We start from the raw sequence: 23,980 nt of genomic DNA, 5'->3' as shown, positions 1-23,980 counted from the left end.
AAGATTTCCTTCTCCTGTGGTTTCTAGGACAACATTCTTACACCTCTCATGTTTTAGACACCTGCACAGTGAAAGCAGCTTTTTCCATTATAATGTTATTGAGGGCATCAAAAAGAGCAAACCAAAAGTTTACACGTTTTAGATAATTTCGTTCCCATAGAGGAAACAAGTATTCGGTAAGTACAACCATTACACTTAAAGAAAAAAAGTGCAAATCAGCAAAGTTAAGAAATTAAGTTCACAGTTCATTAGGAAGGGGACATCTACCAGTGACTGGGTTCTTGTCCATTGTTCATTTGAAAGCCTAAAATGCAGCAAAACAGCCACAGGTGATGCCTAAGGGAAGATATATCAGGACAGAGTATCTGCTGTCTTAAGGCACAATTAAGAACATTTTCCAAGCAGTTAGAACAGGCATTCCCTACTGTATCTTTGTGAAAAAGTATCTGAGAAGTGGATACTAAAAGCTAGGCCACATGTATCACATAAGCAGTTGGTGACTGTAGAAGAAGGCAGTTGATACTCCCTTCTGAGAGGCAGCAGTTTTCACAGTTGGCTTCCCAAAGTAGCATGGCTTCAGAGGCAACCAAAGTGATTTTACATCTGGGTTTGTTCTGGACTGTTTGTTTCTTCTACATGAAGCTGCAGCCAGCTCCAGTCTAGAGCCTAGAGAATAAACAAAGTTCAACACTAGCTTACATTTGAGCTTTCTCTAGAATAAAGGGGAAGCATGTTAAGAGTTTTAAAAAATTTACTGTGAACTAGTTGGTCAATGTAATTTCATGATGAGCCATGTGATTGCTGTCAAAGAAAGACTTAACCTGCTTGCACGCTCTAGTATTTTACTCTTTAATATTCTGCATCATTAAATTAAACATCCCTGCCCACCACTGTACTGCCACCCAATTGCCCCAAATTTGTGTGCGGTTTTGCAATATTTTTGTACAACGGCCAATTGCTTTGCCCCATCCTTTGCTGTTCAGCGCAACAAGTTCCCAGTACGTGGCTCCCAGTCTCAGCAAGCAGAGTATGTCAGTCAGCAGATTATGAGGGAACGGGTGCTTCCTATCTCTGCACTCCTACCCTCCCCTTGTCCAAGAGTAAATGGCAGATTGCAATTAGCTGTATTAGTGGTGGCAAAGTTGAACAAGCAGAACTTTGAAGCCATGCCCTTCTCCAGTCAACTTACAGAAGAATGAATACATTACCAAAAAACTCTGCTCTTGATCCTTCATTGTGTCCTGCATCACGTTTTCTAGCTGGCTACAAAGTTTCCGAGACTCCAGCAGCAGCTCCTCACTGAAGGGGACAATTATTACGCTATTAATTTCTATGGCAATTTAAAGAGATGCTGCCTCTATCATTAAGAAATATTTTTGGCAGATACTCTGCAGAACACCGACATTGGCCAGGTCATAGGCTTGTAATTCTTACTGGGACTTGAAAAGTTGGTGCCAACCCCTGATTTACTGGACAGGGGAAAGGAAATGTATCCCAAGATCAGATTGGGTTCTTATGTGGAACCACTGTTGCTAGAGAAAAAGCAGAGAATAGCCTATAAACTTAAGGATGGGGCAACATGCAAAAAAACAAACCAAGGTCTCTCATTCCAAGTGGTGACCTGCTTCATTTAAGCAAGCTGGAACTACACGTGCTTGGTTACAGCAGTCTCCTCAAGTGATACAGCTCAGTGACTGTAACCTTACATGACAGTGCTTCAACAGTTCTTGCTGGCAGTGTACTTCCAAGTGAGCCCAACCATCTTAGATTTAAGGAAGAAAACCAAGAAACCACCTTTATTACTGAGACAAGGGGAAGTGAAGCTACACATGATTTCCCATTTTTCGTAAGGAAGATCTGCAAGCCCCAGGAAGTCTAACTACTAAGTAAACCAAGACTGCTGACAATGGAAGCTGATTTTACATAAAGTATAAAATATGAGAAACACTGTGTGCCACTATTTCACAATGCAGGAAGCCCAGCTTTGTAGTGCTGGCATAGCAGCTGAAGAACTCCAGACTTTGCCTCACCTTCTTCTTACAGACTCTGATAAATCATATGTTCCAGAAGGGACCTGCAGCACCAGCTGGCCCGAGCTACCAAGACGTGATACATTCACGCTCTCTGGACTGCTGGTAACAGGACCACGTACTTTACTCTGAAGAAAACACAGAATATTCAGAGTGCAATTATTTCCACTAGTTTTCAGCAGCCAGGAATATGAGATAACCTGGAACTTGGCTTTAATACTAATTCAAAATAAAGGAAAGAACTATAGGACATACTCAATTTACTATTATTTCAGTAACCTGTGCTACAAACCATATTCTCAGGTTAAAGTGGAGTTTTTATTTTACTTACACAAGCAATTTTCAGCAAGTTCCACAGTTCTTTCTGTCGTTTCTCCTGAAGCCTAACAACTGTTTCCTCATCTTCACTCATCAGATTCATCACTTTCTCCACTTTGGGGAACAATTCCAATGCCTTCTGTTTGCAAACCACAGTTTTACTATTAAAAAAGTAAAAACTAATCAGATCACACATGGGCCACTGCATTAGGAGAACATTTCTGAAGTTACTTGTTTCCTGTAACACGGCAAGATCTCATTAGCTGTATGCATTGAGTTTTAAACCTTCTCTTGCTGGAAGAGAAAACGTCTTCTCTTCAGCTGAGTAAAATCTACAAAGCTCACCTGAGCTGAGCATAAATGACTCGAACTTTTTTTTCAAAGGTCTGGATTGCCTGTAGGAGCAGTCGTACGATTTCTTGGCTGTCACCACTTGTCCTCTGATCTGGAATGAGAGTCAGTATTACACAGAAAGGTAAGTTTATACGATAGAGTGAGAAGCTTCTTAGTGGCTTGTTTCCACTACTGCTTCAATCCTGAAACTGATCCAAAGTTCAGGATATGTGAGTTTGGGTGGGATGAATTACACTGAATTTTAGCCATCTTCTTCAAAATTTAAAGAATTTAAAAAGGAGAGTTGCAACTGTAAAGGAACAGCCGTGTCTTTCATCCTTCCTACACAGAAGCAGCAGCATATACTTGTGGCAACAGCCTGCTCTGAGAAGAACTCCAGAGGAGTTTCGAGAACAGCTTACAAAGCACCAAGAAAGGAAGGCTGGCCTAGTGTGAAACTGACTCCCTGACTCCCCTCTCGAAAGAAAGGCAAGTCTGGGAGAGTCGGCGTGCTGCTAGTGCCTGGGCAGGCCTAGAAGGCCAACAGTTTTCTCAGTGATCATTACTACATCTCCAAACTTGCTATCCGCACAAAGCAAGCTGACCTTCAGCTAAAGTGTCTTTTACCTCTTGGCTTCTCTCTCAGTCTTCGGTATAGCTCTCTGGCTTGTTCTTCTCTAGAAGAAAAAAGCAGGAAAAAACAAAGGATTCCCCAAGAATCAAAACTGAGAACAAATAGTTTGAGAACTCAAATCTTTTGTATACCTGTCTGCCATTTCAGACCAATGAGACATCTCTCAAAAATGGTCAAAAACCATCTTTAGTGTTAAAGTTCTCCCATCCCCCATAATTTCAGTGGAAGAAACAGCCCTTTCATTGTCCCGTAGTGAGTAAGCTTAGCTAGAAGCACTCCTGCATCTGTAGCTCAAGGTAGTTCAACTCACAGATCCTCCAGTGTTCCTCCTTGTTTACGACCTAGTGGGCTTCTCTGCAGATCCACAATGTCTGTCTGCAGGGCCATCATCCTCTTCACTAGCTGGTCCACATCATCCTCCTGAAAGCACGGTAGAACATAAGCAACAAAACAGTCTCATACATAGAGACACTACCACTCACATTGGTTCCTCCTTTCTCATTCATATTTCTAAACACACCAGCAAAATGCAAACAGCAGCTTTGGCCAAAGACGAATGAGAACATGAGTCATTTCAATTCAAGGTAAAATTAGGTCAGTGCTCTTGGATAAAACTACTTCCAAGACATTTTTGGAGTTTCCCCAAGATCTCCCTTTTTCCCCTAAGTCTTACAACAGAGTGAGCTTCATGTAGTGCTAATAATGGACAAAAACGGTGCCACGCAAACCAAAGCAATGTGAAGTCTGGAATCGGTCGAGAGACAAGGAGTTTCTATTTAAGGCAGGGATAATGAAGGAAAAGGGGGAGGAGGGGAAAGATAATAAAAACAAGCCTCTTTTTCTTTATGATAAGCAGTGAGATTTAGAAACATACCCGCCCACAAAGTTCCACAGCTTGCTCCATCTCTTTCCAGGCAAACAGCAGCTTCTCAGAAGCTACAGGAATCAAAGAAGAGTGACTGGCTTTCTCAGGTCCACAGAGAAAGAGGTAGTTGTTTTAGTGAGGATAAGAGGCATGAAAAGACCTGTTTGCCAGATGCTATACTCACTAATTCCAAATTCAATCTGCTCTTTATACTTTTCCAGATCAATCTGGATGCTTGTTTTAAAGAAGTCCAGCTTTGCTTTCAGCTGCTGAGAAAGGGAGGCCATAGAATTCTTCATCTTCGAAAGGGTACTATTGTAACGCAACAGATTCATCCTGCATGGACAAGAAGGTCCTATTAGCCTCTGAAACTAAAAATACACCAGGCTTCCACTTACATCCAAAGTAGATACTTGAGATAGCAGTGAGGACAAATGCAGTTGTACCAAAGGGCTAACTCTCAGCTTTTCATTGCTTACAGCTCCAATCATGGGCTTCCCCATTCCAACAGGGTCCCATTTCTGTCTTCCCTTTCATCAGAGCACAAAGACAGAGATAAATATTCCAGAGAAACTGCCACCGTACATGGCTGCTCGCTGCCCTTGCTGAAGTCGGTTACAGTCCTCTTTCAGCATCCGGATTGTGTGCCAGATCTGACCCCACACTTTCCGCAACTGGAAAAAGTGGAGATTCTTCTTTGGGTCCTGAACTGAAAAGAGAGGAGGTGGGGGAAAGGAAAATGCACATATCACCATGAAGCAAGAAAGTTGCATTATCACAAAACAGACCCAAGTATTGCTCCTTTGAGGGGCATGTTACCACCTGCAAAGCCTAGAGCTGGATAACCCCTGTGCAGTTTCCCCAGTATATCAAAATCAAACACTTCCTTTTTTCAGTTATTCTGATAAATTGAAAGAATGACAGTCCATTTTACAGCTTCTTCAGTCCCAATATGCAAAAGCTCCCTCTACTCTATGTACATGACTTTGACCACAGAACATGGATGCTCCTCTCAACACAGAACCCTCCCTTTCACATTCATGCCAGAGGAGGTCCTTACGGATGCAGTCGACACTTTCTGGATGAGGACGCAAGGCCACCTGAGCCTCATAGGAAACTTTCTTGTTGTCAAAGAGGAAGAGAAGGTCTGTGTCTGCAGCTGCAGTATCATTCACCTGCAGAAGACAAAAGACCCGACTAGGTTTTTTCAGGAAAAGCAAGCCTTGGTAACACCCTAAACAGAACAGTCCTCTTCAGCCAAACACACAACACCAAAGGCAATAGGGTGCCTATGCTCCAATGGCCGTTAGGTCTGTGAGGATACCATGACGAAAGCATGCCACAACAGCAGGGAGTGCCGTGATCCCAAAATGAGAGCAATGTATTCTGATTCACTCAAAAGCAAGAAAGCAAGTATGCAGACTCACCTTGCTATCAGCTGTGTGCTTCGTGACCAACTTCTGAGAAAACAATGCAAGTCCTGCTTCCTGCAGTAGTTCCTGGTCCTGTTCTGGAATTCCCGTATCTGACTGAATCCTGGCCTTCACGCTCTGCAGAGTCTCTTCCTCTGTCACGGGGTAGGTGTGCACAGTTCCCGTAACCATGTTCAAAACATGAAGCAACTACAAGAAGAGCAGCATGGCATGAGAAAGGCTGAAGATACATTGGTCATGCTAGAGCAGAGATTGAGGGACTGAAACAATGACCACCAACAAACTGTTCAAAGCACTTGGCAGACTCAGGAAGTCACTTCGCAGCTACTTCCTAACATTACAGCAGAGTTCTTGTGCTCCATCAGGTGGGAGAGAGGCCACATCAAAATTAAATAGCTTCAGCTGTAGAATCTTCTATCAGAATATGGAACTAAGCATGCACAGAAGCTATTCATTACTCCCAACAAGCTCAGGGAGTATTTGTCCGCAAAGAAGCAAGAGGACAGCACCCGTCACTGTCAGGAGACAGTCCTAGGAGTTTCTGCCTCACTCTTCCTCCTAAGTCTATGATTCAAGCCTCTCCTCTCATAGGCTACAGGCAACTGCTCTCTGGAAAACTTTTCAGGGTAATACAGACCTATTACTTACCTTCAAGCTCAAAATGTCATCCAAAGCTTTAAAACACCCATTGGGTCCATATGTAGGATCTGTACCTCTCTGACGTGGGTGCCACATTAACATGAGTTGCAGCCATTTCTCCAGCCTCCCAGACAAAACACTGAGCAATAAAAAACAGAAGGAGATCAGAAGAGGTAACCATATGGCCTGTTCTGTGTGGGAGGACTGACAAAACTCCTCCCCCCCTTCTGCCTCCAACACTCCACCTCTCCTCATCATGAATGCAGTATTTAGAAGGCAGAAACTAAGACTACACAAGTCTGACAAGTGACTGTAGTACTGCCTGTGTTATGCATTCAATTTATTCACAGTAACGCAGTAAGGCATACAATATAAACTTGGTCCTTTTGCAGAAGAATCAGTTTATCTCAGCACAGCAGCTTCTAGTACTTACCTGTTTAGATTGTTCGGGCAGGGCAAGCTGCTAGAAAACTTGACTTCTCCAGATAAGTCTTCTGAAACGACAATATCCAGCTCGCTCTTCTGACGCACTTTTGTATGCCTAAATGTAAGCAAGTACAATGGTGAAATAATTGCCTGCGTTTCCCAGCCTGCATGTTAGTAGGCTCTTAAAGCTACTCCCGACAGATATAATACAGATGCCATTTTGGTTTCTGTTATCTGCCCTGCAGGAGTCAGCCGTTATCCCATAGCGCAAGTATCAGGAATGCTGAACTTGCTCAAGTAGGTCAAACTACTCTGAAGGGGGTTGGTTTTCATAAAGGCAAGGAACATAGGGATATCTTCCTCAGAATCAAGGGATCACAATTCTACTTCCTGTAAACAGGAAAGTCACATCACGCCCACTCATCACCCAGCCATGGCTCACTCACCATTGCACTGGCTGCCAGTTGGGTAGGAACGGTCGGAAGCCTGTAATGCACTCAAAGGCAAGAGTGCCAAAGCTCCAGTAATCCACTGTCACCGTATACTTCTTCTGTTCCAGCAGCTCTGGAGCCTGATACAGTTTACATATATAAGACAAAGCCACTCAGCTCTTAGCTTTCTCTATCCCTTAACATCTCATTAACATTTGTACAAATGATTAAAGACACTACTGAACACTGCCTCTCACGTGCTTTAAGACTCTCTCAGAGTGAGCAGCACAGGTTACTGGCACTCTCCTGCTTATTTATAACAGAAGTAGCTAGCAGAAAACCCAGTGTAAGCACAAAAGCAGTAACCTTGGCTAGCTTCAACACCACAAACACACCCCATATCACGCAAGTACTTAATCCCAGCCCAAAGCTTGATAACAGTTAATTCTATCCCACTAGAAAGCAGCAGCTGTTCTTCTAGCTGAATTCTTTTCTTACCAAGTACTGCAGAGTCCCAACAAAGGATGTGCATAGGCTACCCTGATCCAACTCCTTAGCATAACCAAGGTCAATGATTTTGTGTATTAACTGAAACACAACAGAGAATAAGAATGCTAGACTGAAGTCCTCTTAAAAGTACATCATACAGCAGAAAGAAAAGGGTCAGCTATTCAAAGCTATGCTGGAAAGGTGCCAGTGAAGAGACAGAAGCAGAAACGGGAGGCTACTGTAGATTCCTAAAACCACGATGAATTTGTAGGTGTTGTAGCACACTTAGCAGTTATGTGTCCAGCTCCTTCTGATCTTTGGTCAATCAGTAGAGTCTGGTTCTTTCCTTAGTAGTTGAAAGTCAAAATGTCAGGTGTTAACAGATGTCTAGTACAATGTCTCAGCTGCACACAGAATACTATTCATCTGACATAGTGACCTGAGACGGGCTAAGTGCTCTTGCAGAGGGACTGCATGAAGCACATGCATGTGCCTTGTAAGCGTACTTGTCTGTGCAGGTAGAGACAACTGCTTCCTGCTTACCCTTTGCTCCCCTTGCTGCAGCACAATGTTCTCTGGTTTCAAGTCTCTGTGGATGATCCTGTTCTCATGAAGGTATCTGAGAGCAGAAGCTGAGACACAGAAAAAGCCAGTTGTAAGAGCATAATTAAAAGTACCTAGCTGGAACTCAGTAAGGATTTAGTTCTATCTAGTAACAAGCATAGCTTTCGTATCAAACCTTGTACAGTCAAACGTACAATGAAACACCAAGTATAAGGGGTAAAGTCAGCATCCAGCATCATAGAACTTTGGACAAAAGCTGAGTTCTCTCTCTGGGTGCTCCCTCATATCCTTCCTGTAAACTGTAGTAACACCGGCTAGCTTCCAGTAGGCAAGGACCACCCCAGACTGCCAACACTTTTGGTAGATGATCAAGATCATAAAACGTCAGTCCAAAATGGAGTCACTAAGGTCACTGCTGTATATTTGGAGAGTGGATTCAGGACTAAAAGGGTTTCCATAGCTCAGACAACAGAAGGTACTGCTACCACTTACCAATGTCAGACAACAAGATAAGAATAGCTTCTTCCCGCAAGCCACAGCAATTCTCCAGCTGGTTCAGGTACTGCAAGTAAGCAACACAGAATGTAGTCTTTCTCTCTATCCTGAGTGAGTCTCACAGCCCCACAAATTCTCAGAGATGCAAGAAGTTTCAGCAACAGCAATTAAATTCTCGAGAAGCACAAAACTAGAGGACTGTGACCGGTGGTAGCAGCAATTACAGCTTCGTGCCTTGGTTTAATTGCATGGGAGGATAAAGGAGCAGGTGAAAGAAGTCACTGTCATCCCATTCTTATCCTTCTATTTGTTCCACCCCTCTTTGCCATTTCCCCTGTGCCTGACAGTATCAAATCCAATCTGAGGCTTAAGGTCTGTGTTTTAGCTATGGATTATAGCATAGGTCAGAAAAGCCTTAGGATTAGAACGATCGTGTGTTATTTCTCCCTATGACAGACAGGAGTCAATCACTTTCAGGAAGGGTACCGCCTACAGACACACCTACCCTACAATGGTCTTGGCCATACTCACATACTGTCGCACATCCCTTACACTTGCCCTTGTTCTTTATGTGCAAACTTCTCACAGTGTCACTTGCATCCAAAAAAAAATATGAAGAGTTTCACAAAGCACTTAAGTCTTCAAAAGCTGAACATAATATCAAGGACCAAGCCACCAAGACAAGTTGATGCCACGACTAGAATTAGGAAGCATCAGGATGTGAAAGCAAAGATTTTAAGGGAAAACTTCAGTAGAAAACCTAGGATCAGATTAGAAGCTGATCCATTCCTTGATTACCACTCCAGGGACCTCACCTTGCGGAGGTCTCCACCTTGGCAGTACTCCATGGCCAACAATGGCAAGTCATTTGGTGCGAGCTTCTGCATCCCTTCAGGGACATCACGGGCAGCCACCACATTGGGATGATTGAGTCTGTGGAACAAAAATTAGGCAAGTATACATGATGTTCTGCAACTGCTATACACTTTCACACGCTCATGGTCATTACTGAAAATCCTACATGGTCATAAATCCTTTTAGAAACTGAATTAATGAATTATAAAGGCTTGCATCTTTCACTGATCTGGACTCATTCCAATTCCTGGCATTTCACGTCCAATACAGTGTGTTCCTTCAACACGTATGCATTATAGATCTGTCTAGAAGGTACAGCAACAAGCCTTGCAAAGGAGTGCAAGGCAGTCTGTTGTCACTGTGCAGAAAAGACCCAAACTGCAATCGGACCGCTACACCCGAAAATATTAATCCAACACTCCAAGGGACTGCCCCAGCACAGACGTTAAGTCAGGCAAAGCAGCGGCTAGACAGCTGCATTGTTGTAGCGCTTGAGGGCACGGCAGACGAGCCGAAGACGGCAGTGTGAGACCCAAGAGTCTCACGCAGCACAACGTGAAGTTTTCTTAAGTGTGAACTTCCACGCACTTGCCGCCGCAGGTGATCGGGCACCTCCCGGAAGGGGATCCCTTGGCGGCAGGCGGCCGACAGCCTCTCCCACCATTCCCCTCAGCGCACCCGTCAGATCCGCGCTCCAGGGCCGTCTCCGCCACGCGTCGCGGGGCACTGACGCGACTCCGCGCAACGACCCCTCCGCCCGGCCCGGCCGCACCACTGCCCCGCCTCACCTCTTCATGATCTGTATTTCCAGCGCCCAGCGGTCTCGGTTGCGCGGGCTCAGCTCCTGCCGGCACTGCTTGATGGCTACCTGTTCGCCGGTTTCCTGTGGACACAGCAAGGGTTGGGCTGAGCACGGCTCCCGAGCCGGGGCGCCGCGGGCCCGGCCGCCGCCTACCTTGTTGTGCCAGCGGATGACGTTGCCAAAACCGCCGGTGCCGAGGCGCTCCCGCATCTCCCAGGGCCCGCAGGTCAGCGCCTGCAGCGCGGGCGGCCGGCTCATGGCGGGCCCGGCTCCGCTCCGCGGGGCCTGCGCTTCCGGCTCCGGCGCGAGCGGCCGCCCGCCCTTAAAGGGGACGCGCGGGGCCGGCGCTCGGCCCGGTCGGGACCGCCCCAGCGAGGAGCGGGGGAATTGCGATCGTCGGGGCCGCAGTACCGCGTGGAGGGAGTCGGGATGAGAGGAGAGTACAGCTCGTGGGCTGTGTAAGTAAAATTGCAGAGTTGCCGTCTTCTTCCCACAGCATCTCCAAAACTTGCCAATCCGGAATGCACCATTTGCGTTTCCGTCCGCACTGCCCGAGCCAAAGCGCTATTCTGCGCATTACATTGGGTTTGGATACTTCTTCCTCCTGGTCTGGCTGGCGGGAGGTGCTATAGCGCCGCTGCAAAGACGCACAACAGCACGAGGGTGGAAGAGGCCCTCCAAGACGTGCCACAACTTCAGTCGCCTGCTCTGGACCTGCCAACACCACCGGGGTCCCGTCAGGGTGACATGGGTCACACCTGCTCTATGGTCTCATGATGTCACACTTCGTCACTGACATTAAACAGTCCTGCTGAAATTGTCCCGTGGATCAACTCAGAGAAAAGCCAGTAGATGGTGCTTGAGAGAGCAGACACTTTTATTGCTGGCTTTCCTAAAATATGTTAAGCCCTACAAATGGCACCACACTCAGTAGACAATTACAGTTGTCCTTAAGCTGTGAAAAGCCAGGAAATAATTTTTGAAATATTCCCCCATGGCCATTAGTTTGTTAGCGTCTTTAATCTAGAAGTCAAATGGCTGTTATCTTTTAAAATAAAATAAATTAGCCCTTGCTCGCTGAACAGTGTTCAGTCTCAACAACTGGAAGTCCCTTCTGGAAACGGTCAAATGCAGCTACACTTAAATCACGTTTATGGCAGTAATGTTTTCACCAGCACTGTGACTCTTGGAGAAATACATTTGATAATCTTGACATAGATCATGCAGAGAAGAGCTAAACATACAGAGTACCCAGTGTTTCATCTTTACCATTATGCAAAATAACCAGTGCCATGCTTTCCAAATGAGGACTCCATGCAGCTGCTTCCTGAAAATGGAAGTCCCTCACATGCTGGTTCTTATGTCTTACACTAAATTCTGTCAGGAACCTGACGTTAGTGAATCTGCTCCAAGAAGGTAAGGCACATTCATCACTGTAACAATTGCACCACTAGCTGTTTTTGTAACAGTGCCCTAAGATCAGCTCTAAAACTAATTGCCACATTTGTCTGCCACACTTTGATAACTGAATACCACATGGCCACATCCTGGTGAGTAGATTTTTACATTTTCTAGAACGAGTAGTATCAGTGAACATTTAACTCTGGCCGTCAACATGCTGTTCCTTATTTCTATCTAAAGTTCATTTGAAGTTTTGCTCATTTAATTTGCAAGCTGCTCTGACCGTTTCTTCTCCCATGGCTCTATTCAGGGCTTTGCTCCACATGTGGGTCAGAGCCTCTCTGCCAAACAATTAGGAGTACAGCACACTACACTCGTGCTCGAAACGGGAGTTTCTCATTATCAGGACTAAGTCTAGATACTGCAGACTTCTAATTATATTACAAATAATACAGCTGTGCATTCATTCACAGTTCTAGAAGCATAATGGGACAGGACAGTTTGTTGTAGGGGATACGTACTATTCTGTCATTGAACAGCAAGGTGTTCAATGGGGAAAAAATATTTTGAAGACTGAATCTGCTGACTGGAAAAGAGAAAGAACAAAATAAACTGGCCGTAAAGTCCAGCAGCATGCCAGCAAGCAGCTTTCCTCCCGTCCCGCACAGGCTCCCTCCCCGACAATCCGGACCCAGCCCCAGCCTGGAGCATCCCCTCGTCATCGAGGGGAAGGGGTGGGATGCGGCAGCACCGCCCGAGGAGTCTCCACCCCCTCGAGTGGCGCTACAAGTAGGACAGAGATCAGAGCAGACACACAGGAAACACAAACCCAGAGTGGTCTGGAGAGAAAATTATCAAGCGAATACAGAAGAGAAAAAGCAAAAAGGTAGGCACTACTCCGCACCTGTTTCAAAAAGAGCATTTCCTGTTTTCAACATCAATGGCATTGTCATTAAATACTATTAAATATTATTATTTAATAAACCCCTCTGAAGCACCATGATAGTTAACTAACTGAGCTATTGCCTTCCTGCTTCTGAAGAGATTCATAGTGTGGGTAAAGCTGCTAACTTTCAGTTGTCTCAAGAAAGCTGAGGCTTTCCAGAGAAGGGAAAGCTCGGGCTCTGACCAGTTAAGCAAGGAGGAGTGTCCTTCACAAAAGCCATTAGAAGAAGAACTTAAAGAAAGAATTATGGACAGATATCTTGATGGTAAGGTAGGGAGACACAGAAAACTAGCTGCAAATAGGGAATTTATCTAATCTTCCCAGGAGGAGATCAGACTATGCCTTTCACCCCAGGTTCCAAAGCACAATAATGGAGGGACACGAGGAGGAGGGTGGGTCATCTTCAGTTCTCCCTAAATATGCTTCTCTTTAAATATGGCCAAAACCACAGGAAATACTGAGAATGATTCCCAAAACAAAGTATTTTGAAATATCCATTTCCTCCAATGTCTTCAAAGACTACCTCATCTTACTTTTTTCTTTTGGGTTTTTAGCTCTTTCCCCCAAAAACACAGGTCTGTTTATTATATTTTTATGGAGAAATAGTTCAAATCTACTATTCATCTGCTCAGTTCAGAAAAGGGATACAGAAATGCTTTATCCAGAAGGGAGGAAAAGGCAGCAAGGGTCTGCAGTCTATTGCTTCAATTAAATCAAGATAGCTGATCATCATCAAGAAAGCTATTAGTGCTATAGATTCAGAAACAATGTAATTTGGAATGGACACATTATGTCACTGGGAGGAAGGAGAGCTACTTTTAATTTCTGTATCTATAGATGTCGAACTTCGGGGCAGGGTTTAGTGGTGGATCAAGATGTGACCCAAAGATAAAGCATGGAGTAATTAAGGTTCTCCGGAGAGGTTCTTGTGAATCTTTTCAGTCCGACTTGCGACTTAAGTCCCTTCTTTTTGCAGCCCAGTGATGAGAAATCACATCCTAAACTATCCTGTTGTACTCCTGGTTCTGCTTCAGAAACTGGACTATTCATGCCTTTTGCTTTGAACAAGTTTTAAAACAGACAGACCAAAAAAACCCCAACGACAAAACTACTAAAGAACCACAGAGTCTTTCTCCATATCAGCCTTGAATTCCAGTTTATGACTCATCTATCATACTCCAATTTCACCAGCTGTTATCCAGCTGCCTTCTCTGGCTATATATAAACAGAGTCCGAACTCCTGATTTCTGGAAGTAGTAGATTTCTCAAATAATTGGGTTAGCTTTCGGCATATAACAGATGATAAAAAAGGTGATAGTGTGGGCAACAGTGCCTGAATATTATTCCAAATACTTGGAACTTCAGGGCAGTCCTAGAGACTGGAAATTAAATTGTGTCTTCTTGCCTGTCTTGTACCTGCTACTCTTTCTCACTCCCAGCTCTTGGTTCGGATAGGAGGTATTATATTTTAAAAGGAAGAGAGAAAATGGACTTCTGGTGTGGGACTTTTTCAATGCAGGAGGGCTCCACCACATCTACATCGCACCTTCACAATCTCCCACTAGGGATCAATGAAGGTTCTCTCCCAAGACTACTGATATAGGAGTCAGACTGTAAATCGATTTGGAGAAAGTAGAAACTCTTCCTGGTGGATTAAGGAGGGCTTTGAAGTGTAAAGCTGCTGAAGGCAACTAGAGGGAATAATGTATAGTTGTGACTGCACAGAACTGACATACAGAAAGATGCTGCAACAAATAAACGAGAGTATCAGAACAAAAGCTAGCCTGCCATACTCTGCCTTTTTAGCAAAAGCATATGATAATAGTTAACTGAAGGCTGAAGTTGGGGAGAAGCAATAGAAATGTTGAAAATAAGAGACATAACAGTACTGTCCTCACCTATCATCAAAGAAAGTCATTTTGCCCACACATCCTCAACATGAAGAGAGAAGCCTTCACTGTAACCCAAAGCAGCAGTCGTACAAAAAATGCAAATCCTCATAAACTGCTGTTACCACAAACTGACCCTTCAGCAGACGTCTGTGCCTCCGCAAGAGATCTCTTAAGTAGGTGTCAGTAATCAGAATCTCAGTTAACGCATTCAAATCACCATTACACTGCATCATCAGACAAGCCCATCTCTCTAATAGCGCACATGGTACTGTTGGCATCCTGCAGTTTTGGGAAAAAGTATTTGGAATTTACTTCTGTCTTATCCCCCAGGAAACGCCCTGTCAGTTTCCTCTAGACATAAAAGAGTATGCTTTAGCTTATCAAGTTTCTAAGTTTATCAAATAAAAACACATCTGGGTCCAGCCTGGCAGTTTCCCCAGGAAGACCAGGACAGCTAGACCAGAAAGCTGAGAGGCGACGAGTTGAAAATGTGTAAAAAGAATTTTCAGAATTTAAAACTTTCATTTAAAGTTACACCTTGAACTCCATTCACACTGTAAACTTCCTTTGTTCAATATCTTATTTTTTTGTCTCTACAGATAATTTGAGATTTGGAGCTGATGTGAAAAACACTCAGAATGGAAGGCAAACTCCCATGTCTCCTTGTGCTGGTGGGAGCAGTCATGACTGCCCAGTGCCAGGTAAGAGGCTAATGCATCAAATAATTCTCTTGCCATCTTCCTGTATTTTCAGTGGCACTGCCTTACCGTTGACTCCAGCTGTCTGCATCAGGAGAATTTGCTTAGCTCACTAGAAATCAGAGGAAGAAAAATGTTGCAAAGTAGTCTACCTCTTGTTGTGGATGTGTTATGTGTTATCCTGTCTGGTTTTCATTTCAGTAAGCAAGCCTTCTCTGGGTATTCTTGGTGTATCGGTTCACTGTCACCTTTGGCCGTTAATAAGAATTCCATTGTAACCAGCCTTTCATTTTCTATGGTCATCATCTTCATCATTACTCTCACTTAAAACTGGACATCAATGGTTCCCTTGTCCCCTCACTTTAAGCCTCACACTGCACACAGCTTGAGTAAATGCTACACAATTATAAAATGTTTACTCCCTTTCTCAAAAAATTGCTATCCCACCCTTCCTTCTTCTTTTTATCTTCTTTCTCTTGTGGCCTAATCTAAGAAGCTTTCTAAATTGGTTTCTTCCATAAAACTTTAACTAAAATATTTTATTTAACTGGCTGCAGGAGACGTATCTCTTAAAGGTAATCAAGCTATAAAGTCTTATGGGGAAACTGTATGTCAGTGAGCAAGAGTAACTTCTTGCTGACTTTACCTTGGAAATTATTTGTTTGAACCTCCTTCAAATAGCTGACAAGCTTTAGTTAGCATTTGCAATGCCCCAAGAGCACATAATGACTTCACACACGATGTGAGTACAGCACATCCTAAGTGCAGGTCACTCAAATGACAATCACCTGATAATCCGTGGCGACTGAATGACTTACAATTCTTAGGAACCCATACTGAGGTACTAGAGGCACTTTTCACTGTACTGTGTGACAAGAGGGCAGACAGTTCCTCAGAGCTTCCATGATTCACATGACCTCAAGAAAAGGACTGCCTCTTTGAAGGTACTTGTTCCCTCATCTTTTTAAAGAGAGCAGTTACAGAATTAACCTTCTTTGCTTGCAGGGCTTACACATGCGTTTCAAACGAGGAGCCAGATCTAGAGGTAAGCTAGGCTAACTAAAACCATATTAGCTGGAGCATTACGAACATGGGAGGGGAAAGCAAATTATGCTGAAGAAACAGAGCCTGAAAGCTTTTTGCCATGGTTATGTGTATGAGAGATTCAGAATGCAAAATACCAGACTGTTAATATCATCCACAACAAATTTTTCCCCTCCCTCTGCTCTTCTTGAAAGAAAAAGAGACCAGTCAATAGTGGAATAGTACATCCGGCAGCACAGCAGTGAGAGAGATGGGACAGTTGTAGTCTGCGAAGGAAAAAGGGCAACCCATTAGACAGATGCTCCCATCACAGATACTTTTCTTCTGGAAATACAAGAGAGTCCTTTGGCTCAGCCAGGTATTTTCCCTGAATCTCTAAAAGAGGATTTCCTTTCTCTGATTACAGCCATTTGCACAGATAATTCATCTGCAGAAATTTACCAACACAGGGGGACCTGGCTGAGGCTTTCAGGGAGCAGAATAGAATACTGTAGGTGTGACAGTGGTCGAAGCCATTGCCACACTGTACCTGTCAGAGGTAAGTTTGACAAAGAAGGAAATGGTGAGAGATTGTCCATCTAATCATCCTACAGAAGAACTCCACTGTCAGGGCCAGAGTTACTGCACAGAAAATCTGTCTGGGAATAGAAGAGGATAGAAATCAAAATACCAGTGTACACCGTCTTGGGCAGAACTCAGTGGGAGTGGGCAAGGGGCTGAGAAAGTCTAATAGAATATATGGACAGAATGAAACCAAGAAGGAATGGAAGTGCTACACAAAAAGGCTGTAAACACATGGCAATAACAGGTGGGTAGGGAAAACAGAACAGGCTAAAGAAGACTGACAGGAAAACGAAACGTGTATACATTGCAAGTTTCTTGTTTCTGTCAAATCTAACAGTATTTCCTGGCTTTTGCTTATCCCACAGCCTGCACTAGAAATAAATGCTACAATGGCGGCCAATGTTCACAGGCATATTACTCCCCACAGCTCTTCATCTGCCAGTGCCACCAAGGTTTCTTAGGGAAGCAGTGTGAAATAGGTGAGTATACTACATCAATTGCTTTGAACAATACTATTGGTGTTAGCTATGCAGTACATGAGGATGAGGTACCCAGAAGCTATTGCTGTAGAGAGCTAGACTCTCTATTTAAAGTTGTCTCTTTTTGTTCTAAAGCTAATACTGCAAAAAACTTTTAAGGACACCTCTGTGTCTCTTAATAAAACTCTGAATTCTGTAACTGAAGACCTTCATATACACTTATAGTCTGCCTGACAGGGCATTTTCACTGACTTACTAGACAAGATGTCTGAGAGCCAAGTTTAAACAGAACAGAGACTGGGGAAGCTGTCTGGGAAAGAACTGGCATGCTGTCCTTACATTTTGTTTCCTTTTATTCAGATACTCAAGTTAAATGCTACAAAGACACTGGAGTAACATATAGGGGTACCTGGAGCATGACAGAGAGTGGAACTGAATGTTTAAATTGGAATAGCAATGGCTTGGTGAACCGAATGTACAATGGCCAAAGAGAGGATGCTGCTGAGCTGGGACTGGGGAATCACAACTACTGCAGGTGAGGGGCTGATGGCACACAGGTCAGAGCCACAGGAATCAACCCATTCTAAGAGCCTAGAGCAAAAGAATGGCTGCTTACTGCAGTCTGATACCAAGCAGGGAACAGTCTGCACAGGTGCAGATACTGTGCAGCCCGTGAGCAGTAATTGTAACATCTGTAGACATATCTGAACTTCAGATCTTCCAAGACTGGATGTTTATGGCCAACTACAAAATCCAAGTATCTCGCACCCCATAGTCTTTCCCTTGCTCCTTCTCAGTCCTCCCTAAACTCCATTTGTAATTCAGTTTCCTACAGCTTCAAATCCTGATCAAAACAGTAAAAATATAGTGCTTCCTGTACGTGACCTAAATTGCACAAACGTGCTGTCCACTCCTGCTAGCTACTGGCCATTTCATCTTCACCTCAATGTACGCCACAGTTTTTAGAATTAAAACAGGAATTACAGCAACTTCTGATGGTTCAGTCCACATCGTCACTGCAGAGCAGGACTAAGTTAGCGAATTACATGGCTACATGACACTATTGACAATAGCTTTATAATGATGCATAACATTGTAACTCTTTCAGAAACCCAGATGAGGATTCCAGACCTTGGTGCTATATCTACAAAGGGGGAAGGTACACCTGGGAACACTGCAGTGTGCCCTCCTGTTCAAAAGGTACATACGAAGGACAGGGAATGGACTTTGCAATTTCCATTATTCACTGCATATATTTATTCACTGCATATATAAGAGTTCTCTGTGGACTTGGGTTATTTCTGTAGCCTAAAAAGTTGAGACTCTCATGTTATATCATATTTAGGCTTTCAGTATTTATGACACTGAGCGAATGAGATACATATAGGTAATATATATAGATGCCTTGACAGAAATCACACCTAGGAACAACTGACAGGTTCGCATCAATCGGTTAATGTGCAACTTTCTTATTGAAGTTAGTAACATCAACTGCAGATCTGGAAGAGGCACAGATTACCGTGGCAGCCACAGTGTTACCAGTTCTGGAGCTACCTGTTTGAAGTGGAATTCTCGAATTCTTAAAAACAAGCTATATACTGCTTGGAGAAGAGATGCTTACCAGCTGGGCCTTGGTAGTCACAATTTCTGCAGGTATGTAGTTGGTTATAGATTTTTAAAAAAACCCCACCAAACTGTCTTGTAGTACTCTTTAAGGCAAGGCTCTAATCTTTTACACAGATTAGAAAAGCACAAGAAATACATTACTGGTGGCAGTGAAGCTCACTACCAATAGTAATTTTATTCCACCTGATCTATGCTTCTCTAAGATCAGACTCCACAAATGCAAATTTCATGTGCCCTTAGGGCCCTCTGTATCTCTAGAAAAATCAAAAAGAATACCCTCGGTGACAATCTGACACCTTTAGGTCTCTGCAAACTCTCTGCAGATCTGATAGTACAAATAGCTCTTCTCTTTCCTATGCTGTAGGAATCCTGATAATGACAGCAAGCCCTGGTGCCATGTCCTGAAAAGAAATCAGCTCACGTGGGAGTACTGCAATGTGCCTACTTGCTGTAAGGATACCAGCACTCCTGATTTCTTCTCTTACTTTGAAGCATTACTGTCCTGCATGTCATCTCTAGTAAAATAAAATCAGGAGAAAAAAAGCTGTATTACACTCAAGCATCTTTCAGTAAAAAAAAGAGCTGGAGTTAAACAAACAAACAAAAAAAGCTTTTTGGAGCAGAAAGGGTTCTGTAGCTCCACTCTCACAGAAATGCCTTTTGCTCTGCCAGAAGGGAAGATTGCAGAAATGGAGGACAGGAAAGGCAGGGTTTCCTTACTGTATTTTTCAAATCAGAATGCAAGTTTCCTAGGAAACAGGGATGAGTCAAATACTAAACAGTTTGTGGCAGGCTGCCTCAACACGGACTGGTGACTAGCAGACTCTTAACCCTAATTCAAAGCAAGAGTGCCTGAACAAAAAGCCTGTTTCTGGGTTTGTCATCCACAGCCACCTGTGGCTTACGGCTGCGCAGAGTACGCCAGTACAGGATTAAAGGTGGTTCCTACGCAGACATTGCAGCTCACCCATGGCAAGCTGCCATCTTTGTGAAGTATCACCGAGTGCCTGGAGAGCACTTCCTCTGCGGAGGAATTCTGATCAGTTCCTGCTGGGTTTTGTCAGCTGCTCACTGTTTTGAGGAAGGGTAAGTTGAGGATTCAGTACTATCTGGGGAAAAAAAGTCTGGAAAATAGAAGCATCCAGTATAGCCTTACTGGAAGGGTATAAGACTTGGAAAAAAACCCTCTTTATCCCAGGAAGTCTGCATTAAAGATTACAGTTAATCGTGCTGAGCATTACAGAGAGGAATTTAATTGGGCAAACGAGCAGGATGGCATTAAGGTACCACAGGAGAGTATCAGATACCTTAAGAACAAAGTTGTCAATACACATGCAGAACCATCTGAAACTTGAGAACAGCAAGGGGCTGGCAGAAGAGCTTTGCCCTGATGACTCTAAGTATATACAACAAAAATGGGGGCAAGTAGGTCACTGTGAAGTCAAACTGCCTGGGTAACAAAATAGTAATAGAACTAAAATTAAAACAAACAAAAAAAAGCAGACAATCCAACAGCACATCTTAAACTGAAGGGTCCACTCTAGTTAACACAGGAATGGAGACTCTCTTGTTCTTCAGCTTTAGTTCAAATCAGCTGAAGATTGTGCTGGGTAGGACTTCCCGAGCAACTCCTGAGGAAAATGAACAGAACTTTCAAGTAAAGAGCTACACTGTGCATCAGAGATTTGACTCAGAAAATTTCAACAATGATATCGGTAAGAACTTCTCTGATTTTGTGATTGGAAGGTCATGGTTGGCTCAAGTGTGTGATTAATGAAGTGGGGGTATTTTTTCCTTGTTCAGCTCTGTTGCAGTTGAACTCAGATGCAGAAGACTGTGCTGTTGAAACAGGCACTGTCCGTGCTGCCTGCCTCCCCATGACAGAGCTGCAGCTGCCTGACTGGACTGAATGTGAGATCTCTGGTTATGGCAGAAATGAAGAATGTAAGTAGAAGATACACATCTATATGCAAGATACCATGTCCAGAGCTTGAGTCCTCTGCCCTCAAAGAATTCAAGCCTTTAGTGTCACTGAATGTGTAATGTATCATATCAGCTAAAGGAGCACTACAAAATGTACGTAGGAGTTACTCAAAACTAAGTTTTGCTGTAAGTTATTCACCTGAGTCTGTCAGATGTATGGGCTAGTAGATTCTTCCTTGATCTCTTCATGGTACAAAACTAAAAAATAATGGCACAATGAATAAGGTAGGACAGACGTAAGATTTGCAATCAGGGCTGCCACATCTCCTGTACTCAGTACATTTAGGTAATGTCATTTGGACAGAAATCCATTTCTGTCAAGGCTTGATATACTATACAGTTTCAGATTGATTCATTATTCTAAAAAAGACATTGAGTATGCAGAAATAAGCAAAAAAAAAAAGCTAAAGAAATAACAATCCCAGATATACATTAAAAGACTGGTTAAATTGCTTTTAAAGTGAACTATAACAAACAGAAATAAAAGCTGTCTGAAAGTATACACAGGCAGACCTGTATTTAAAGCAAACAAAAGAAAACCCCCAGCTCTTACTTTACTTTCTTCCTTTTCCATTTTCTTTAAATTCTCTAACTTGTAAACTTAGTAAGACAGAAACTGTGAAGCATCCATCATACAAGACCTAATCACAGCTTGGACCCATAGGGGTTTTGGAACAGACCTAAAGACATAGCATGTAAGTGTGGCATCGTGTTTTTAAAGTGCTTTTAAAGCTTGTCGTCAACATTGCTTAAAGGGAGTACAAGATAAACTCTGAGAGGGAAAAGATGCTGCAACTGTAATTCAAAACTCTACTGAATAACAACAATCCTGCCAACTTTCAGTTTTGTGCAATTGTAGCTACACAGGAGAATAAAACCAGTATCCAAATCAACCAACCAAATCTCTTCCATTCCAACATAAGTGTACCAGTTACTCAGTGTTATGTATGACAAAGCATCTAACTTTTGTTAGTGCAAGTCTTATGTTAAAAAGTTAGGATTCTGTTTCATACAACTAAGGCATTTTCATAGACATTTCCTGTGACTTCATTTTGATTGATGTAACTATGCGAAGACGACTTATCCACCCAAGAAACCCAGCAGTTTTTAATTTGGAGCCTACATAAACATCTCCAGCTTGCTGAAGAAAAAATATTCTTTCTCAACTAGATTTAAGCTGTTCTGATTATCAGAGTGGATCACCCAAGATATAAAAGGACCCTTTTGCAAGGAAATTTTAGTTTAGCCACAGAGCTACTTCTGTTCACTCTCCCCTAAACTATGGAAACTGAATTGCAACTTTTAAAAAAATCATATCTATGTGCATACACAGACATATGTAGCTATTTATATTGTCGTTTTTCTTCCAGTTTCTCCATTCTATTCAGAGCACCTGAAGGAAGGCCATGTCAGATTGTTCCCAGCCAGTCGGTGCACAGCACAGTATCTCGACAACCGGACAGTAACAGACAACATGTTATGTGCGGGAGACACAAGACACCTTGATGACGCCTGCAAGGTAAACCCAATTCTGTTCTTTATTCTTCTCTTTTCCTTGTCTCTTTTCTTTTATCTGTACTTTGAGCTAACTAAACAAACAGCTTCAGAAAATAGTTATGTATTTGCCTACATGGCAGTTCTAGTAGACTTCTGATGAACAGAACAGGACTGGTGGCTCCTCTTTCATTTCTCCTCCCCCACCCCTTATGGAGGGGAAGGCAGGGAACACTTAAGCAATCAAACCAGAGCAACACAGGCCGAAAACCCCAAATACAGGAAATACCACAAAACTGAACAGGAAAATCCACCCCAGCATTTCCTAGTATTTTCTGTTATGTGAGCATTCAAAACACTCAGCAGGAGGTTCTGTAGAAGGAAGGGGGTGCCCCTCTACTGAAAAGTAGAGAAAAGAAAAGCTGAAAGATGGTGGAGAACAAGCAGCTATGATGTGAGGAAAAAGGAAGGCATGCATTCAATCCACATCCTTTCTGTTTAAACAGCTATTTAATAATTTTGCTTTACTGTTACACACAGCAGGATAAAACTCCTTTGATCTTTATAGCTTGAATGAGGGCTTTCCTCTCTTTGTTCAACATTTTACCTGCATTTCATAAATGAGCTCCATACAAAGTTAGACACTTTAGTGTTACATATTTCTGTGTCTCTCCCTATAAGAGGAGCATTGAGGGAGTCTGGAACATAAAAGTGACTTAGGTAAAAGTACTGTTACTAAGAGCTCTTGATTTGTGAGCATACTACGTAGGGTATTCCTGTAAACACCTAGTGCACCTCTAAAGCCAGCGAGGGTGGGAAAAACAATGCAAAACCAAACAAAGAGATTGTTACTAATCTGCTACTTCTCTGTAGGGTGACTCTGGAGGGCCTCTGGTCTGTATGAAGGATGATCGTATGTATCTGATTGGAATCATCAGCTGGGGAATAGGCTGTGGACGCAAAGACATACCTGGTGTTTATACAAATGTGAATCGCTATCTTGACTGGATTCAGGCCACTATGAAACTCTGAGAAAGACAAATGAACCCTTTGCAATCCTGCGACCATGCCCTCACAATTTCCTTCTGGGTGCTTTAAGTATGCTGGCAGGCCTTCCTGTTTGTCCAGATGCTTATGACTTCTAGTACAACAGGAAGACAAACTGCAATATGTGGGAAGGGCATGTTCTCAAAATACTCTCCTTATTACAGGTTATTAGAAGCTAATCATCCTTTTCCCCAGCATCACCAAACTTTCAGCTTGAATCAAATTACATAAGGACAATAAAAAATTAATTCTGGTCTTGAGTGAATAAGAGAGAACATCGTGCATCTCTTTAGCAGCTATATTGTTTTAGGAATGGGTGTGAACTGAAGGAGACATTTAATTTCCTGAAAACTTCATCTCCCTCCTTACTTGGCTTTACAAGTGGAAGACATTAAGCTCTGTCCTTATACCATTCGACTTTGGTAATTTAAGCTGGTTTCAATAGAAACTGGTTTCCAACAGAAAGAACAAAAGCTGTAGGCATGGGCTGCT

At 43.1% G+C, this 23,980-nt stretch overlaps 2 protein-coding genes across 5 annotated transcripts; one reads left to right on the top strand and one right to left on the bottom strand.

The window, feature by feature from the left end:
• Positions 1–74: 74 nt before the first annotated feature.
• Positions 75–10,610, bottom strand: IKBKB (inhibitor of nuclear factor kappa B kinase subunit beta). Its single transcript, XM_014890835.2, has 21 exons — positions 10,468–10,610; positions 10,301–10,395; positions 9,473–9,590; positions 8,655–8,724; positions 8,142–8,230; positions 7,608–7,697; positions 7,125–7,249; positions 6,686–6,793; positions 6,262–6,391; positions 5,608–5,802; positions 5,241–5,355; positions 4,766–4,889; positions 4,365–4,516; positions 4,190–4,251; positions 3,626–3,735; positions 3,309–3,358; positions 2,694–2,793; positions 2,362–2,509; positions 2,031–2,158; positions 1,209–1,299; positions 75–666 (listed from the first exon to the last, which is right to left on the bottom strand). Exons 1-21 carry the CDS (start codon positions 10,570–10,572, stop codon positions 598–600), a joined length of 2,274 nt encoding a protein of 757 aa, XP_014746321.1. The 5' UTR covers positions 10,573–10,610; the 3' UTR covers positions 75–597.
• Positions 10,602–23,753, top strand: PLAT (plasminogen activator, tissue type). 4 transcript variants are annotated; one of them, XM_014890842.2, is made up of 14 exons: positions 10,602–10,772; positions 15,153–15,254; positions 16,257–16,296; positions 16,702–16,833; positions 17,225–17,338; positions 17,699–17,873; positions 18,447–18,538; positions 18,817–18,991; positions 19,329–19,414; positions 19,855–20,050; positions 20,543–20,679; positions 20,768–20,908; positions 22,318–22,466; positions 23,315–23,753. In XM_014890842.2, exons 2-14 carry the CDS (start codon positions 15,192–15,194, stop codon positions 23,471–23,473), a joined length of 1,659 nt encoding a protein of 552 aa, XP_014746328.1. In that variant the 5' UTR covers positions 10,602–10,772; positions 15,153–15,191; the 3' UTR covers positions 23,474–23,753. The 4 variants fall into 4 exon arrangements, with proteins under 4 accessions (XP_014746328.1, XP_014746330.1, XP_014746329.1 ...); XM_014890843.2 differs by lacking the exon at positions 10,602–10,772 and adding an exon at positions 12,474–12,601; XM_014890844.2 differs by lacking the exon at positions 16,702–16,833 and having other exon boundaries at positions 10,625–10,772.
• The last annotated feature ends 227 nt before the right edge of the window (positions 23,754–23,980 follow it).

Source organism: Sturnus vulgaris, chromosome 28 (genome assembly GCF_052056855.1).
Source record: "Sturnus vulgaris isolate bStuVul1 chromosome 28, bStuVul1.hap1, whole genome shotgun sequence".
NCBI lineage: Eukaryota > Metazoa > Chordata > Aves > Passeriformes > Sturnidae > Sturnus > Sturnus vulgaris.
Note: the sequence above shows the minus strand (reverse complement) of the source record. Positions and strands in the feature narration are given on the sequence as shown.